This window comes from Chlamydotis macqueenii, chromosome 16 (assembly GCF_036417535.1).
Source record: "Chlamydotis macqueenii isolate bChlMac1 chromosome 16, bChlMac1.mat, whole genome shotgun sequence".
Taxonomy (NCBI): domain Eukaryota; kingdom Metazoa; phylum Chordata; class Aves; order Otidiformes; family Otididae; genus Chlamydotis; species Chlamydotis macqueenii.
The window spans coordinates 15937699-15952173 of record NC_141571.1 but is presented as its reverse complement, the minus strand read 5'-3'; the positions used below and the strand labels follow the sequence as shown (position 1 = coordinate 15952173).

The following is a 14475-nucleotide window of genomic DNA, read 5'->3' as shown; positions in this document are numbered from 1 at the left end:
GGCGGGCCCCGCCGGCCCCCCCCGAGCCCCCCGCCCGGGACCGGGGGCCGCGGGGGCTCGGCGCCGCGCAGGTGGGGGCTCGGCGGCCGCAGGTCCTCCCGACGGAGCCGCTACGGCTTCATCCTCCCCCTGCCAAAAGGAAACACAGCCATGACCACCACAGCTCGCCGGGGGGCACAACCCTCCGGCCCCCCACCCTCCCCCAGAGCCGGGGGCCGGGCCAGCCTGGCTCAGTGCCCCCCATGTCGCTAGAGATGAAGTGACGGGGGACACAGGTGGCAAAGGCGGGTTTCAGGGGACAGGGGCAGCACATTTCGGCCCCCCCCGCTCCCTCTGCGGCCCCCGTCCCGAGGGAGGTGGGCAGAGAGCATCACCCAGAGCCCCCGGGCCCAGCGCTCGCCCCGGGTGCCCACGCGCTGCCCCCCTCTCCCGGGCTCCTGGGACTCGTGCCCCACGTCGGGGCCACCCTGGAACTTGAGCTCTCCTTCTGCGATGCCCTCCCTCCACGCGGGCTCGGGAGGAGCAGGATGCTGGCAGAGCCCCCCGGGCCGGTACCTGCCGGTCGAGCCGGTGTCCGGTAGCTGAGCTCGCCCCGTCCCCTCCGTCCCCAGCCCCAGGGACACTTCAAGCCCGAGGCGCCGGCCGGGAGCTGCGTTTTCCTGCGAACTGAGGGGAAAAAAGCAAGATGTGCTGTCAGATCCCTGACCCAAGAACCGAAAACAAAGGTGTTCGGCCCCGGCAGCGCTGCCGCCGCATCCCGGGCTCCCGGAAGCCCTCCCCGTCCGTGCCCCCCGCCTGGAGGGCGGCGCTGCCCGGGGGCCGCCGAGCCGCGGGCCGGAGAAACCCCCAGCCCTGCCCTAACGCCCCCCCCATCCCAACCCCCTCCCCGACCCCTCCCTGCCCCGCAGCCATCGGTGGCCGTTTCACCGACGGGAGCCCGAGGGTTTGCCGTGCTCCCGCCACGGCCCCGGCTCTGCCCCTGCCCAGCTTCCCCTGCCCGTCTCGGCATCGCCGGGGCACGGGGGGCTCCCCAGCACCCGGCCCGACCCCGCCGTGACAGCCCCGGGACACCGCCCCCGCGATGCGCGGCCGCGGTGCCTCCGCGGGAAACTCCGAAAGTTCCGACGGGACCGGAGGGACCCGGCCCGGGGCCGCGGGCACGCCGAGGCCCCTGAACCCACCCGGGGGCCGAGCGCTGGCCACAACTGGGGCTCCGCCGCGCCCTCCCCCGAGCCCCCCCAAGAACCGAGGATCGGCCGGGCCCGGGGCACTGCCGCTGCACCCCCCGGGGCCGCGTCCCCACCCGCCCCATTGTCCCCCGCGGCCGCCGCTCACAACAAAGCCGCCCACGAGGATGCGCCGCGGACCCCGGACCCGGACCCGGACTCGGCCCCGGACACCCCGGACCCCCTGGTCCCCCCGTGCCCCGGTCCCCCGCTCACCTGCCCCGTGGCGGGACGCGCCGTCCAGCGGGGCCTCGCCGCCGCCCGCGCCCCGGCCGGCCCCCGACAGCCCCGCGCTCCGGTTACACGGCGCTTTAACCCTGCCCGTGCTGGGCAGCCCCTCCTCCTCCTCCTCCTCCTCCTTCTCCTTCTCCTCCTCCTCCGCCGCCCCACGCCCGTGGCGGAGGAGTGGAGCGCGGGGTCCGCACTGCACCCGCCCGGCCCCCCACGACCCCGGGCCTGCGCCCCCCGGGGCCCTGCGTTGCCCTGAGGCCCGCACTCCCCGGGGGCTCCGCACCCCCGGCTCCCCCGCATTTCCCCACTGCTCCGCATCGCCCGGGGCCCTGTATCGTCCCTCGGTGCCCCACATCCTCTCCCTGGGACTCAGCATCCCTCTCCCGGGTCTCCACAGCCCCCCTCGCCCGATGTCTCGCATCCTCCCGGGGGTCCCCATCCCCCGATGCTCGCCGGCGCCCCAGTGCCCCCTCCCAGGGCTCGGCATCTCCCCCAGGGCTCAGCATCCCCCCAGCACCCAGCATCCCCCAGCACCCAGCATTCCCTCAGGGCTCAGCATCCCCCGGGGTTCAGCATTCCCCAGGGCTCAGCCCTCCGAGCCCCCCCGCAGATCAGCACCAGAGACCCCCGGGGTAGAAGGGGGTCCCGGGGCCGGCACAGCCCTCGCCCCACCGAGCTGCCCCTCTGCCCACCGGCTTTCAGTCAGCACCGTGCCCCTCGCAGCGCGGTGTGGGCAGACAAAGCCTCACGAGCTTTCCAGTGCGTTTTCGTTTGTTTGTCCTTTCCCTTCCCCGCGCAGAGGCCGGGCACTGGCGAGGGCTGTGCTGGGGACCAGGAAAACGGGCTGCGCCCAGGACAAAGCATCCAGAGTCCACGTGGGGTATAATCTTCTGCGCTCGCTTGCCATTACTTCTAGATCCGGCAGAAAACCATACAGCAGTAAGGCGAAGGAATGCGATTGTCCCGGTGTGATAGCAATAAACTTTCAAAGCCAGGAGGAAAAATGAGTGAGTGAGCGGAGGTACCCGAACCCCGCGGGAAGTGCCCGGAGCAGCCCGCAGGCCTGGGCAGCGGGTTCCCCAGAGCACCCTGCCATTCCCGCACAACACAGGCACACAAAATGCAGCTGCGTGTGCAAAAAAAAAAGCCCTGCGAGTGAACAAGAGAAGGGGCTGAGCAATCAGGCCTGGATAAGCCTTGGGAACACCGGAGATTACAGTTCAAATAAGCACACACAAAGCATAAAACTAGAACTAATTTGCAACTCTGTCGAGTAAATTAAAACCAAGCAAATAGATTTTACTCCTGTTTGTTTTTCCAAATTTGGGACAGCCAAACGCTTTTGCGGGCTGTGCTCACGCGTTTCCAGGGCAGCGTTAGGGTGGAATCAGCCCTGGCTTCAAGCATCCATGGGCTCCTCTCCCTACGGAAACCTTCCTGCCTCTGTCGCCCTGCTGACCTGCCATCAATCTCCCGCCCGGCTGAAACGCCCTCTTTCTCTCTCTTCCCCTCCGTTATCATTTGATTCAGGAGAGCGCGGCTGCGCACGCTGCCTGTGGAAAAGGCCTGGTACCAAACAAAGCGGCTCCGGGCAGATCATGAGCCAAACCCCGACCCTTTTCCCTGGCCCTGCTACACACAACCACAGAGAGATGCTGCAAGTTTATTTCTTAACAATCCAGAGATTTTGTATGACATCTCACGGGGGGAAAAAAGCACCTTTAAAGAGGATTTTAGATTTAGACTCCTGCCAGGCATTGCTGGTACCCTGCGCCAGGCTCCCAGCCGCTCCTGCTGAACAAGGCTGGCAGCCGGCACCGGAGCAACCCTGCCACTGCTGCAACCCTGCCACCGCCGCAACCCTGCCACCGCCGCAACCCTGCCACTGCCGCAACCCTGCCACCGCCGCAACCCTGTCACTGCTGCAACCCTGCCACCGCCGCAACCCTGCCACCGCCGCAACCCTGCCACTGCTGCAACCCTGCCACCGCCGCAACCCTGCCATTGCTGCAACCCTGCCACCGCCGCAACCCTGCCACCGCCGCAACCCTGCCACTGCCGCAACCCTGCCACCGCCGCAACCCTGACACTGCTGCAACCCTGCCACCGCCGCAACCCTGCCACCGCTGCCATCAGCCCCGAGGCTCTCCAGCACGGACAGGCGGTGGAACACGGCCCTGGGGCCAAGCTGCCCCACTCCATCACTGCAGCGGCTGCGAGAAGCCAGGAAGCGTGGCCAAGAACTGGGGCAAGGCGGGGGGTCCCTCCCCACCCCAGCCACAGCCATGTCCCTCCCTGTGACAGAGTGACTCTCCCATCGGCAGCACAGCTGGACTGCCCAACGCTTCTGCAAGAGAGTCGCTCCAGCGAGAAGGGCCGTTTTCACAGCTGGCTGGCCTTCCTCAGCCAGCATTTCAAATCCTCAGAGCTGGTGACCGACCAGCTGAAAGAGCCGCTCTCTGTCGCCATCACAACTGAGTCAGGTGGGACTGGCAACATCCATTCACATCAGAAGTGACTCCTCATCTTCCACTGTGAACGCTTCCCAGTGACCGTGCCAGCCCTTCCACTCCCCACCCTGAACTCTCCTCCTCACCAAAGGCTGCTCAGCCGTTGCCTTCTCTGCAGCGTCCCTGGGCTCTGGCACAAGGCCCAGCTCCTCTCTGTCCACTCTATGCTCCCACTTCACATCTCTTCCTAGAACTCTCCTTCACCACCCGGCCAGGCAAGACCACCAGTGGTCCCTGCCCGGAGCACTGCCCTGGCTCCCATCACCCGCTGCCTCTTGCTTTGCACCCGAGTGTCTGAGTCCGGACCCGCTCCCTGTTTCATACCCAGGGTGCCTGGAGATCCTAAATGGAGAAAGCAATTGAGCAAATATGTGTCATTACCTACAGCCGTCAGCAGTGCATCCATGTCCTCTCTGGAGCTCTGCGTCCAGATTCCCAAGCCCCGTAACGGCTAAGTGCTCGGTTAGTCTTCTAGCAGCATCAGCGCCGCTAAATCCCTTCGGATGGTTGCGAGCTCCTCACGACCCTGGGGCAGGGAGCAAGAGGAACTTTACCTTTTGCTGAAGCCGGCAGCGACACTCCTGCTGAGCTCAGGCTTTGGGGTTTCCCATGCCGGTGCACACAAAGTTCTTTCCCAGCAGCAACCGTCATTTTCACCACCTGACGGTTCTTCGCTGCAAGACCCCTCGGAGCATGTCCCACAGGACGCATCCTCTTCTTCCACGAGCAGCTCCGTGGCCTGAGCCCTCACTCCAGCCCTGCTCTGATTGCCCATCTCTCCAGCAGCTCTGCTCCATCGCAGCTCCCAGTGACCAGCTGCTCCTCACCACCACTCCCCGGAGCAGCTCTCCTGCCCCCGGCATCGCTGCCGAGCCCGCGGCAGAGCCGTGCCACCCAGCAGCGCAGCAGCAGGGCTCTGGCTGCTGAGGGCAAGGTCTGTCCCGGCTGTGGGAGAGCCTCATCCTGCTGCCACATGTGGGAATACGGTCCCCAGCCTCCCATGCGGCTGGGCTGGCTTTTCCCATCTGGGGGAACTGCTGTTTACACGGAGATAGGAAGTGTTATCCCTCCTACATGAAGTTTCTAGCCTTTCCTGTGGGCTCGCCGGGACCACATGATACAAACCTCTAATAAAAATAAGGTTAAAAATAAGTACCAGCCGTGTAACCAGAACATGCGGCAAGTCTGCAGCTACCAGCGTGTAAACTTCAAACGCAAAGGCACACAAAGAAAAATCCTCAATGCCTCTCCAACAAAGCTGGCCACAAAATCCTCTTTTTCCTAGAAAACAGGATACGCCTGCTACAGCCTAATGTGAAGTGACGAGGCCTCCCCAGACCGCCCTCCGAAGCACACACACTTTTATGGGGGGAACGCTGCTCCCGGGGGCGGCTGCCAGCAGAGCCCCTCCGCATCCAGAGCCGCCCCTGCTCCCCGGGTGGGGGTACATCCCAGCCCACCCGGAGGGGAGCGGGCGCAGGAAGGGGTCTGGGCAGGAGCGCACCAGCGCCCGGCAGCGATGCTTCCAGCCCCGCCGCAACCTTCGCACGCAACGCTTGCAATAATTTACTCCTGTAGCAACGTCCGCCTGGGAGCAAACAGTGCAGAGCGGGACGGGGGAGAGGAAAGGTCACTAAACTGCCGGAGACACTGAAATCCCCGTCTCAAAGATCTCATTTGTATCAGCCTCCCCTGGGAACCCCTCCGGAGTGCCAGCTGGGCAATCTCCGTCGCACCAGCAACGGGAGGAGTTGCAGCATCCCTCGCATCCCTGGACATGGGGGTGATGTTCTCCCAGACACCGCAGATGGGCAGAACACACAGAAAGCATGTGGGCTCGGCGCCGGCCGGCGTGAGAGAGCCTGGGTTTCACCCCTGGCTCATTCCCTCACTCTTGGCTTTCCCAGGCCAGCGAGTGCCGGTGAGAGTCCCCCATGGCAGGCGGGTGCTGCAAGGCTGGCCTGGCAGTGACTGCAAAGGGCTTTGAGAGCTTTGGATTAGGAAGTGGCATCAGAGAACGGGACGGTGCCACCCCAGGATCAGATCTCTTGGGAATATATAACAAGGAGCCTTCCCCAGGTAACGCTCTCAAAGTGCTGAGGAAGCTTTTCACGTCTGACAGGTGAAACGAAGCTGAAAAATGCATCTGAAGTGGGGCACACTGGTCCTCTGACTCATTTTGGAGTGCACCATTTTTGACACCCTGCTTCCCTGTGTTTGTCCCCCTGCATGGCTTTTTGCTGCTGCTTTTCCTCAGCGTTTGCGGAGAACAAGGGCGCATACCTGCAGCTGGGAACGGCTGTCCTCTGCCCGTCCCCAGCCCTGATGAGCCCATCAGCAACACTGATGTCATGATTCTGCATGAGAATGGCCTGGCAGAGGCGCCCATCGGGGCTGATGGCTGCCCGGGCACCCTGGGGCTCTGGGGACCATCCCCTGCCTGGCACCCGGGAGCTAAGCCAGGCCGTCGCCCTGCAGCCCTCTCTGCTGGGTAAATCCCACTCAAAAGTGGGCGCTGGCAGAGCCGAGCCTGCTCCCGCTGCAGAACCCCATGGCGTGCGGGGATGGTGGCCCTCCCACGCCACAGGGCAGCCAAACCAGCGGCCCAGTGCTGCGGCTACCGAATTCCCGGCAGTTGTCTGCGCAGGATGTTACAAGCACGTACCTCAACTTCAGCTCTTCTTCTCGCATCTTGTCACTCAACTTCCCCCAAGGATTTGGTGTGCTGCCTGGGAAACTGTTTAGCAATGTTGGCTTCTCCCGCCCGCCATTGCTCCTGCGTGCTCGCACAAGCGCACAGGCGTGCACTGGGGCCGTCCTGAACCAGCTCCCAGAGCATCCCGCTCCAGAGACACAGGGAAGGAGGGGTCAGGCGCAGGCTGCTCCTGCACAGCCAGTCCTGGCATACGAACCAGACAGCACATCGCCTCTTCCCTTGTTTCAGTTTTTACACCACACAGTACAGGTGAATGGACTTCTGTGGTTACGAAAGGGTGCAATTATTAATTGCAATTATTAATTTGCACTCAGGAAAATGTACATAAGGCTGTATGCAACATTTTAAGGCCAGGAGTATGATGTTCATGCACACCAGTGCCCCGTGTTACCCAGTCCATACACCTCCCTGAACGAGTTTTAGTTCAAATCAGCACCTTGCTTTAAGGCGTCCTCAACATTTAAGCTCACATCCTGCACGCACCCCCACACGCAATGTTTTCCCCTCCAGCACCCTACCCTGTCCATCAGAGCGCACAGTTCCACCCCGCGGGCGGGAAGCAGAAAATCTCCCGGCTGGGCTAGGAAGTCGAGGGAGAGGGAAAGGAAGCCAGAATGCTATTTCCAGCCAGACCACCAGCAAATATCTCTTCACTCCTCATCATTAGTGGTATTTGCTGCTTAACTCCCTGTTTATAAACCACTGCTGGGATATCTCCACAATGAAAGGCACTATAAAATTTCCTACCCTCTCATTTGCAATTGAAAGTGTGAGTAATAAACCAGAAGCCTCGTGGGCTGTTTTCCCTTCCACAAAGGCTTTTGTAGGCTGTCCGTTAGCCAGGGAACACCTCCCCGGGTGAAACGGACCAGGCTCGTTCACACCGATAGCCAAAAAACTGCTGGAGAGCTGCAGACCAGCAGCTTAAGGCAAGGGAGTCTTTAAGCATGGGATCAGCTCCGCTGTCCTCTGTGGAATACCTCTAGGTTTCTGGATCAAGGCCTTCCTCCCCAGCACAAAAGGAACAGAGCGTGCAACACAGACGGTTTTGGAACTCACCTGCCTTCCTCCACACCTCTGCGTCAAGGAGACCGCCTGCTCAAGGGTTACGCTGAGAATCGGGTTAAAATCGCCCTGCGAAACCCTGACCCCTCTGACATGGAGACACTTTTCTGACACTTTTTCTGTGCTGCCTCTTTGCCCACCTTACCTGACAGCGTCCATCCCACGGAGCCCAGCCGTGGGAGCTGAGCTGCTCCGTCCCGGGCCAGCCGTCACCGCCATCGGCCCGTGCCTGGCTCTGCAGTGCAGCGCTGGGGTGGCAGCCGCAGTGGGAAAATCACACCTGAGTTTTGGGTCCTAAGTTTTCAGGGGGAAAAAAAAAAATCACTCTATAAAGTATATGGGTTTTAAACAATTTATTTGAGGTTTTCGTACAGAAACACAACCCGCGCTGTTCAGCTGTCAGCCAGACCTCCACCCCGCAGGTGAGGATTCAGCCTCCGCACACTGCGGGTGCCCACCGCCCGCTCCGTTCTGCCTGCGGTTCGGGCTCCGCGCTGACCGGCAGCTGCACGGTTTGCTTGCCATGGAAGCGACCAAGGGCAGGAAATTACACAGGTGGCTACAGGTCTCCAGGATGGGGATCGTAGCGGAATGAAGAGTGAACATTTCTTGGCACAAACACACGTTTACATCTACTGCAGCGCTACTCTGGGGTTCTACGGCTTAGTTTTGGGCAGGAGAGCAAGAGGCTGTCCTAAACCTTCCCATCAAAAATAACTGCTCTGTAAGACCGACGAATGGCGTGTGAAGCCGCGCTGGGAGCTGAACCCGGCCGCGCTCCCCCAGCCCGCGTAGCCTACGGCCTGCGTGGCCCTGAGAGCCCCGGCGCGGGCAACCGGGCACCGGCCCCACCGGCCCCGTGCCAAGGAGGGGCTCCCCCGGCAGCGCGGCGGCCGCTCGGGGAGCGCCACGGGCCGGGCCGGGCACGGAGGCCGAGGGCAGCGCCAGCGGGTGCCCCCAGCCGCCCCCCGCCAGCGCTGCGGGGCCGGGGCCGGCGGCGCGGAAAGTGCGGCCGCCAATGCTCAGGCTGGGGCGGGCGCCGGCGCCGGGGCCGGGCGGGGCGGGCGGAGCCGCGGCCGCCGCCATGGGGCTGCTGAACTTCACCCGCGAGCCGGTGCCGGAGGCGGTGAGCGGCGACATGCACAGCCTCAACCAGCTCAGCGCCCAGGTGGGGCCGCGCCGCACCGCGCCGGGGGAGGGCGGGGCGCGGGGTTCCGCCGGCTCCAGGGCAGCCGCAGCCCGGCCGGGCCGAGCCGCCACCCGGGTACCGGGCCCAGTCGGGCCTTGCAGGCCACACACCCCCGGAGCGGCCCCGGTACTGGGCCCCACCGGGCCTCCAGGCCCCACGGCCCCGGAACCAGGCCCAGTCAGGCCTCCAGGCCCCGGTGCCAGGCCCCGGCCGGGTCTCAGCCTGCTCCAGGTGAGCGGTGTCTGGGGCAGGGCTGCGCAGCGCGGCCCCGCACCTGGCCGTTGGAGCCCTGTGCAGCGCGGGAGCCTGCTTTTCAGGCTGCAAGGCATTCGGGGCAGCGGAGGGGCCCTGTGTGGGCAGTAGGGTCCTGGGAGCAGGTTCAGCTTGCACTCGAGTTAGTGGAGGAGCTGAGGCTTTTTCAGCTCAGCTTGCCAGAGCCGTGGGTAGCAGCCCAGTGCCACCCCGGTTACGCGGCTGGCGACGGGGTTGGACAGGGTGAGCCACGGGCGGCAGCAGACCAGCCAGAGGTGCCCAGAAGGTCACTGCCAGTGCTGGTGCCGGCAGAGCAGGGAGGCTGGTGGTGCTCCAGCCCGGCCAGCTGCTCACTCAGAAAACTAAAAGCATCAGCTAGGTCTTTAACCAGTTATTTTCCTTTCCTGAGTTAGTCTCGGGACTACGACGAAACATGAGAGTAGATGTTCGCATCTTTTCCCAATCACAGTTTTTGGATTACGCAGGACAGAACAGCAGCTTCCGGTTAGCCACGAGTCACAAAAGCCCTGTGCAGCGCCAGCTGCACAAACCCTTTATAGTCTCTGAAAAGCATCCATGAGCAAATCCCATCTCGTAATGCTGAGGATGGGGGTACCTCACCAGCACGGGAAGTCCAGCTCTGGGACCAACGTACTGGAGGCAGGTGGAGCTGCACCAAGGTCGTGACGCTGATGGGGGTGGCGAGGTGCTGAGAATTGAAGCACGCAGATGCCCAGCTCCGTAACACTGTCCTGTTTCTTCACAGCAATTCTCAGCGCTGACTGAAGTGCTCTTCCGCTTTCTGACGGAGCCCAAGGAGGTAGGGCAAGTGCACAACACCGAGGAGAGCTGTGTGAATGCAGCTCTCCTGTGAGAAACGTGCAGAGATAAGATTGTGTCACTGCTCTTTCTCTTGAGCAGGTAGAAAGATTTCTGACTCAGCTCTCAGACTTTGCCACCATGAATAAAATCAGCTTGGGCCCCCTGAAAAACATTGTCAAAAGTATTCTTCTGGTACCTAATGGTAAGTAACATATTTGCATATGCTACCCCGAGGCCAATCTATTGCCCGGTCCCGCTAGACTGAGTCCTCAGAACTGCACTGCTTGGTTTGCACAATACGTGCTAATGGTGGCTGTTAGATGGCTTAGCATCTAAGAATCAAAAGTTCTCCTGTTTAGATATCCCTGTTTGGTGACTCGAGCTTTGCATTCTTCATACCTTGCCTGCACACACGTTTCATAGGCTTAACTAAACTCACTTAAATCTATGCATTAAATGCAAGCACAACACAGTGACAGCGCTTGGTTTAACCCGTACCTGTAAAGCCATTTTGCCAGACCAGTGCAGGCTTACGTTGGCACTGAGTCTTTGTAGGAACTGCCATCCAGGTGAGCCAGTACTGTAATTCCTACCAGGATAAGCACTGTTTGAGACAGGTGAGACAGTGTACACACCCCTCTAGGGCGGGCTGGAAACCGGTGTAGTCCTAGGCCATGTAAAGGAGATGTCTGTCCTTGCAGTCTTGTTTTAGAAACACACCTCTGTGTCCAGCAGTTTCAGGTTCATAAACAGTGGGGAAGAGGGGCAGGGGGATTCCCCTGAATACCCCAGACTCCAGCACTTTATGAGATTGTTCTGACGTTGTGGCTGCCGTTTGACAGGATAATGCATCAAACACCTGTGCTGCACGTTCACCCCATTGATCCTTCCTGTTACTAATACTCCTTCGCTGCTATCCTTCACTCCTGGGTTTCCCACAGCTCTCTTCACAGCAGTGAAGCCGTGCACAACTGTTTCCTGCATTTGGTGTAAACTCTTCCTACTACTTCAAGCCATTTCTTCTGTCCAGGAGTAGCAATGAATAATTTCCTCTCCTGCAACAGTCTTGGGGGTATTGAACGTGGAATTGGCATTTTCTCTCTTCCCGATTCCGGCCTAGCCGCTCTCAGTCTCGTCATGCCTGTTTGTGTGCACTGGCTCCGATCCTGCTGTAACTTCTCCTTAGCTCTGGGATGCCACAGATGGTGTGGGAGCAGATTACAGCAAATAACTTTGCCTGTGTGCTGCACGGAGGGAAAGCCACGTGGGACTGGCAGTGTCTCTGAACTGAGGAGATTCCTGCTCTTGGCTTCAGAGAACAGAGTCCTTGTAAACTTCCATGTGCTGCCCGTGCCCCAGAACAAAGGAGGCAGGCTCAGCAGGGGAAAGCGTTACGCGTACACGTTCACACCCATAATCCAAAACACAGCAGGTAGGTCAAATTAGTAGCCTGCCAGCCTTAACAGTTCTCCTTTAACAAGCAAAGCTTCTATGGGAGAGAAAGCAGCAACTTCAAAACACAACCGCTGCTGCCGTTTCCATGGCTACCCACAAGGAAATCTCTGCCTCCCTCTCAGGCACTCCCATCGCCCTGACTTTTAAAGCACTGGGCATCTGCGCAGATACCGGCAGGCACAACTGTATCGCCTATCTTGAGGAGCTGTGGTTTGTTTCAAAACACAGCCCAGGAGCAGAGGCTTTCTATCGCCGGGTCTCCGGCCCTGCGTTTATTTGACTCGGTCAGGATTGGTTTGACTCAGAAAAGGTGATTTTTCTTCTTTGCGTTGTTTATTCAGGTGCCCTGAAGAGGAATTTGTCTTCCGAACAAGTCAGAGCAGATTTTATTGCTCTAGGTAGGTCACCTGACTTTCACTAAATAAAGGATAATTAATATTTCACATATAGTAATCTCATATGGTGTTTCCCACAGGCCTCAGCGAAGAGAAAGCCAGTTATTTTGCAGAACAGGTATTCATATATTTTTGCTTGTTTCTAAGCTAACAAAATGACAGTCTTTGAGTGGGAACTTGTAAAACCCTGCTGTGCTACTGAGATGCGTCAGCACTTTTTCTTCAAAACCAGCTCAGAATTTTGAGCTGAAGATCCTCAGATAACTGATAAGGAGCACTTTGTCTAGTGATACTTCTGGTTTGCCGTGGCCTCTGCCTCATCGGTTTCACGATTCCTGCGCTTCTGTGTGGCTTTCATTGGATTGTTTTCCTGCTTTGCATGCTTTGAGCCCCGGGGTCATGCAGTTACACGAACACATGACTTTCTGCACAGATATTGTTACACTGAACCAATGTTAAAACAAAAACAGGGAGTTCCATTTGCAGAAGTGACAAGGCAGATGGAAATCCTAGCAGGACTCAAACACCTCTGAAAGCCCTCCTGACAGCGTAAATTTGCCCCTTCACACACCTCCACTTTGGGCTTCTGCCATCAGCCTGCCTCATTTCTGACTTACGCTGAAATTACAGGTGGCATACATAGAGGCCTCTCTGAAGGGATTGCTCCTGTGTCTTTTGCTCTTGCAGTGGAAGGTGAATTCCCCCACCCTGACACGCCTGGCTGTCGGTCAGACGCTGATGATTAACCAGCTGGTAGATATGGAGTGGAAGTTTGGAGGTAATAGAGCTAAAACACACACTGGATGCGCTGGGAAACCCGACAGCAGCTCTCAGCTGAATTACTTTTTATTTCACAGTTTAGCTAACAGATTATCTCCCTTCTCTTTTTTCTGACTCACAGTGACTGCTGGGAGCAGTGAACTGGAAAAAGTGGGGAGTATCTTCTTACAGGTAAATCTCCTACATCAGAGAGTTCAGGTTGTAGTGCAGTCAGGGAACAAGCTGCGGCCAGGCATGTGGGAAGTACTGGCTGCGAGAGGACAGCGAGATCTCGTAGGAACGAGCTCTGCCTCAGTCTTCTGAGTGCAACTGTCGGCAGATAGCAGGCACACTGCTGTTTGTTTCCCTTCTGAAGACATCATGTATCAGAGGAGCATAGCCCACTCTGAAAAGCTGTTCAGAAAGCTCACTTTAGCAAAGGTCGTGCTGTCTTGGGGAGGGAGGGGAAATGCGATCATTTGTAAGGACTTTCAGAGATCCTCCCAGTGCCTAAAGAGTCTAATCCTACAGTGACACTTCCCAAAAAGCCCATCAGAGATGAGCATGCTTTGCAGCAGTCTGCCCCTCTGAAACTCACAGCAGGCTCCTGTACTCCCATCTTTGTGGTGCGCAGAATACAGGTCTCAATTAAAATACCTCTGCTTTTTCTTCCCCAAGCTGAAGCTGGTGATTAAAAAAGGGAACCAAACGGAAAACATATATATGGGTGAGTTAACAGTTCTGGAAAAGCAGCAAGCATTTGAGCACGTGTGTTACTGGAGGTGGGGAAGCTTTGGGCACAGACCCAGCCAGGGTCAGTGGGAGAGCAGCGCTGGTGGGTGCTGCGGCTGCTCCTGCCCTGGCCTCTCCTGCCTGCAGTCACCCTGGAAGTATTTAGGAACACAACTGCTGGGCAGTCTTCACAGCATTGCGTAAGTAAATATAGCTGTGCCATGGGAAGCGGTCAGAGCGGCATGGCACACAAGGAAAGTAAAGCAAGGGGTGGTTGCTGTTCGGAGAATCCCAGCTCGGACGCCCGCGCAGCCCAGCTAGCGCAGAGAAATGGCTGCCGAGAGCCCAAGTGTCTAATGCGGCCCAGCTTAGGTGGGCGCAGGTTGCTCTGGTGGCACCAGAATGGCTTTTCCAGTGTGGGAAGCGTAACCTGAAATCTGAGATTCGATGCCTCTTTTTTTCCGCAGAGTTAACTTTGCCCCAGTTCTACAGTTTTCTGCATGAAATGGAACGGGTCAAAACCAGTCTGGAAAGCTTCAGCTGAAGCTGCCTGGGCCTGAACCAACATCTGCCTGGGATGTTTCATTCCTCCTTGTGGGCTGAAGCTCTGCTCCTTCCCAGCCGCCTCTGACACCCTGATAAGAGACAACAAGGCTGCGCAGCGAGCAGTGGTGTGCGGCCCAGGAGGACCTATCCATCTTCCAGAGCCTGAAACTTGGGCAAGCGTTTCGAAGCAGTTACAAGTGCACTCATCTCTGGTTTTTATACCATTGTGAGAAGTTATGGTCAGAAATACGTGGATACTCATATTAAAACAGCAAAGAAATAAACCCATTCCTATCCTGCTCCATTTGTATCACCATTTGTTTTTTTTTTGAGAGAAAGAGAAACAGAAGCAAAGAATCATTCTCAAACGTGAAAGAATTAAGCAGAGAGGACATGGGAAGCAAGAAGAGCATCTAACCTGGTGAATCCCTTAATGCTCACTCCCAAGCCTCTCACTTCTCTCGTACCGAGAAGTTGATTGATTCCATCCTTCCCCATCATGCCTCGTTATGGAAAAGTACCTCAGCGGTAGATGATTTTAAATCTTAAACAACACAACATCTGCCTCCATGCACAG

The 14475-nt window shown here is 58.7% G+C and overlaps 1 protein-coding gene across 1 annotated transcript; it reads left to right on the top strand.

Annotated features, from left to right (window-relative positions):
* The first annotated feature begins 8698 nt into the window (after positions 1 to 8698).
* Positions 8699 to 14200, top strand: COMMD7 (COMM domain containing 7). Its single transcript, XM_086761047.1, has 9 exons — positions 8699 to 8916; positions 9956 to 10009; positions 10111 to 10213; positions 11808 to 11864; positions 11942 to 11979; positions 12549 to 12639; positions 12763 to 12812; positions 13299 to 13347; positions 13820 to 14200. Exons 1-9 carry the CDS (start codon positions 8767 to 8769, stop codon positions 13894 to 13896), a joined length of 669 nt encoding a protein of 222 aa, XP_086617173.1. The 5' UTR covers positions 8699 to 8766; the 3' UTR covers positions 13897 to 14200.
* The last annotated feature ends 275 nt before the right edge of the window (positions 14201 to 14475 follow it).

Excerpts from the sequence above, each read along its gene's own strand:
- COMMD7 (XM_086761047.1), top strand. The coding sequence starts at position 8,767 with ATGCTCAGGCTGGGGCGGGCGCCGGCGCCGGGGCCGGGCGGGGCGGGC. Across the intron at positions 11,980-12,548 it reads CCAGTTATTTTGCAGAACAG|TGGAAGGTGAATTCCCCCAC; the intron begins GTATTCATATAT and ends TTGCTCTTGCAG. Across the intron at positions 13,348-13,819 it reads AACGGAAAACATATATATGG|AGTTAACTTTGCCCCAGTTC; the intron begins GTGAGTTAACAG and ends TTTTTTCCGCAG.